Source organism: Sphaeroforma arctica (genome assembly GCF_001186125.1).
Source record: "Sphaeroforma arctica JP610 unplaced genomic scaffold supercont1.4568, whole genome shotgun sequence".
Taxonomy (NCBI): domain Eukaryota; class Ichthyosporea; order Ichthyophonida; genus Sphaeroforma; species Sphaeroforma arctica.
This window is the reverse complement of record NW_014035990.1, coordinates 1-2,392: the sequence shown is the minus strand read 5'-3', so window position 1 is coordinate 2,392 and position 2,392 is coordinate 1. Positions and strand designations below refer to the sequence as shown.

The 2,392-nt window shown below is 46.0% G+C and overlaps 1 protein-coding gene across 1 annotated transcript; it reads right to left on the bottom strand.

Moving 5' to 3' along the window:
• Positions 1-1,936: 1,936 nt before the first annotated feature.
• Positions 1,937-2,126, bottom strand: SARC_14390 (hypothetical protein; the record flags this gene model as incomplete). Its single annotated transcript, XM_014291475.1, has 1 exon — positions 1,937-2,126. A coding segment is annotated over one exon (190 nt), but the record flags the coding sequence as incomplete, so codon positions are not given.
• Positions 2,127-2,392: the final 266 nt, after the last annotated feature.

Sequence of the window (2,392 nt, the reverse complement as noted above, 5' to 3'; positions counted from 1 at the left end):
AATGTATTATCTCAATTGATCTTGATATTTTAGACTGACCGGAGGCCGTATTTCTACACCGGCTAGTGGGAATAGTTCTCGTCGTCAGCCCGGAAGATGCTAGTGGATCAGGAAGTGCTAACACCGAGAACGTGAGGCGAGTAGTCAAGCTGAGGCTGACGGGGGCGATGTAAACTATATTAAGGAGATAGCAATACAGGAAGAGGACTGTAACATTGAATGCAGTCTGGGACAAGGTGACTGCAAATTCTCAGCGTCGAGAAGAAGGTCTAAACGAAATCGATATAAATAGCGAGCATGACATCTATCGCAACATTCAAGAGAATAGCATCCCTTTTAAGTGAGCCACAAATGAAGAAGTCGACTTACGTAGTGATCCAGTACAGAGGTGGAGAATTAGAGCGCCATTGCCGATTTTTGCAAGTTCGTTTTCTACATGTTTCCTACATGTCTAGAGAGCAATGCAAAGTTAGCATCCAAAGCAATTTTTCAGACAGTTAGGAGTTATGTAGTGTCAGAATTCGCAATTAATATGCGTTTCGAGAGTAAAGACATTTAGGCTGCTTTGAAGCATGGTCGTGACCGAGACAATAAAATGGATAAGCATGTCGATTACGAACGTAAAGGATCTGTATGCATAATCAACTGAATCGTACGCTAATGAGGAGAGGGCGAATAGTGGTGACGAACGTTCTGGGGTTTAGTGAATGATACGTCGACGACAGTAATGAAGGTCTAACGATCCAAGGAACTAAAGAGCAAACCTCAGTAGCTTTATACTGCATCACTGGTGTGTATCCTTCCATGCTACATACCAAGGTAGTGAAAGCTGAGGACAACAGAAGGTGGACATCCCTCGAGATTTTGGAGGCGTACGATGGCTCACTCAAACTCTCATCGGCATACGGAGTTTATGCGAGGGTGAACCTGGAAATATATAACACGCAATCGAATAGTTGCTGCTGGGCATTTATATAGTCATCACAGAGAGTGGTGGACGAATAGGAATAAGTGAATCTAGAGGAGTCGAGATCAAAACGGTTGTTCGTGTCAGAATGATTCAGAGCCATCCTGGACGTATGTAAAGACAACGTTAACATGAACATGTGGAGGGGTGTCTGGGAGATACTGACTAGCGAGCAAAGGCTGCGGTCGCCGACGTATGCTTAAAAAATAGTGATACTCTTTGTCGGTGTTATGTATTCAAAACCGCGATCTAGAGTAGCCTCAATAGGATGGCCGAATGCCGGGGGAAGAGTAAGTTCGCCTGTAGTGGGGACATGAGGTGCGACTTTCAGGGGACCAGCCAATGTCATGCATGCAGTCTTCGATGCAGGGGGCGATGGCTAAGTTGACGGGACATAGAAGCGAGGCAAGAAATGAGTGCAACGTGAGGTGAGGGAGCCGGAGGAGGTAGAACCGTAGAAGGAGGCGGCGATGTATGGTAGCAGAAAGAGGGCGTGGAGTATGTGGAACTGAGGCTGTCGTATACGAATTTAGTATATACCATTCGACAGTAATGTCGTAGCCAGACATATTTGCGCTGCGCGTACAACGCTTACTATTAGCCGAGCACTGGGTATGTTCGTTACTGAGAAATTTAACGTCACGAGAGCATGACTGCCGATGTGTTGTAAATTCTGTATTTTCTATGTTTCTGGTGTGGTGCGCGGTCCCCTGCCCAAGAAAACACCAAAACTCACCTTGCTCTCAAATTTGTGAGCTTTTTTGGCCTTGTTACCTGTGAGTTTAAACATGGCAACATATACGTACCTAGCTTTGGGAAAACGTGAAACTGTGGCACCTGTCCAGGAAGCTATATTCTCGTTACGTATAGTACATGCGCAGGCACGGGCGTAAGGCCACATAGAGACGGGTTGGAGTGAACATCGGAGCAGGGTACATGTGATTTCTTTGAACATGGAGATGGGGGCTCTCAACTTTGCCGTTGAGCTGAGGGGTACGAGCCGGGGTCTTCCGAAGTGATATGCGTCGAGTGAATATCATTGTTGTCGTTCATGGCAACATGTAAACCATAGCAAGTATCATCATCCATCATATTCATAAAACAGCGGTTGCCATAGTGGCACTTGGACACGGCCCCTGTATGTCCACGTGGAATTGCTCTGCGGAGCCATAAACAGAATCAGTGATAGCGTACTTAACAGGTTTGCCTTTTATTTTGCCTTCTTGACAGATGGGACCATGTTTAGTGAATTCCGGATGAGCACGAGCGTATGTAATTGCGGTTTGTAGCCTGCACATGGGGAGACAGTGGATCGAAGAGAGCCAACGAGGGCGACCAGCGTATAAATACAAGAAGACTTATCATCAGCGTCTTTACCATGACGTAAAAAGGTAGTAGCCGTATTAAGGATAATATAGACGTCTC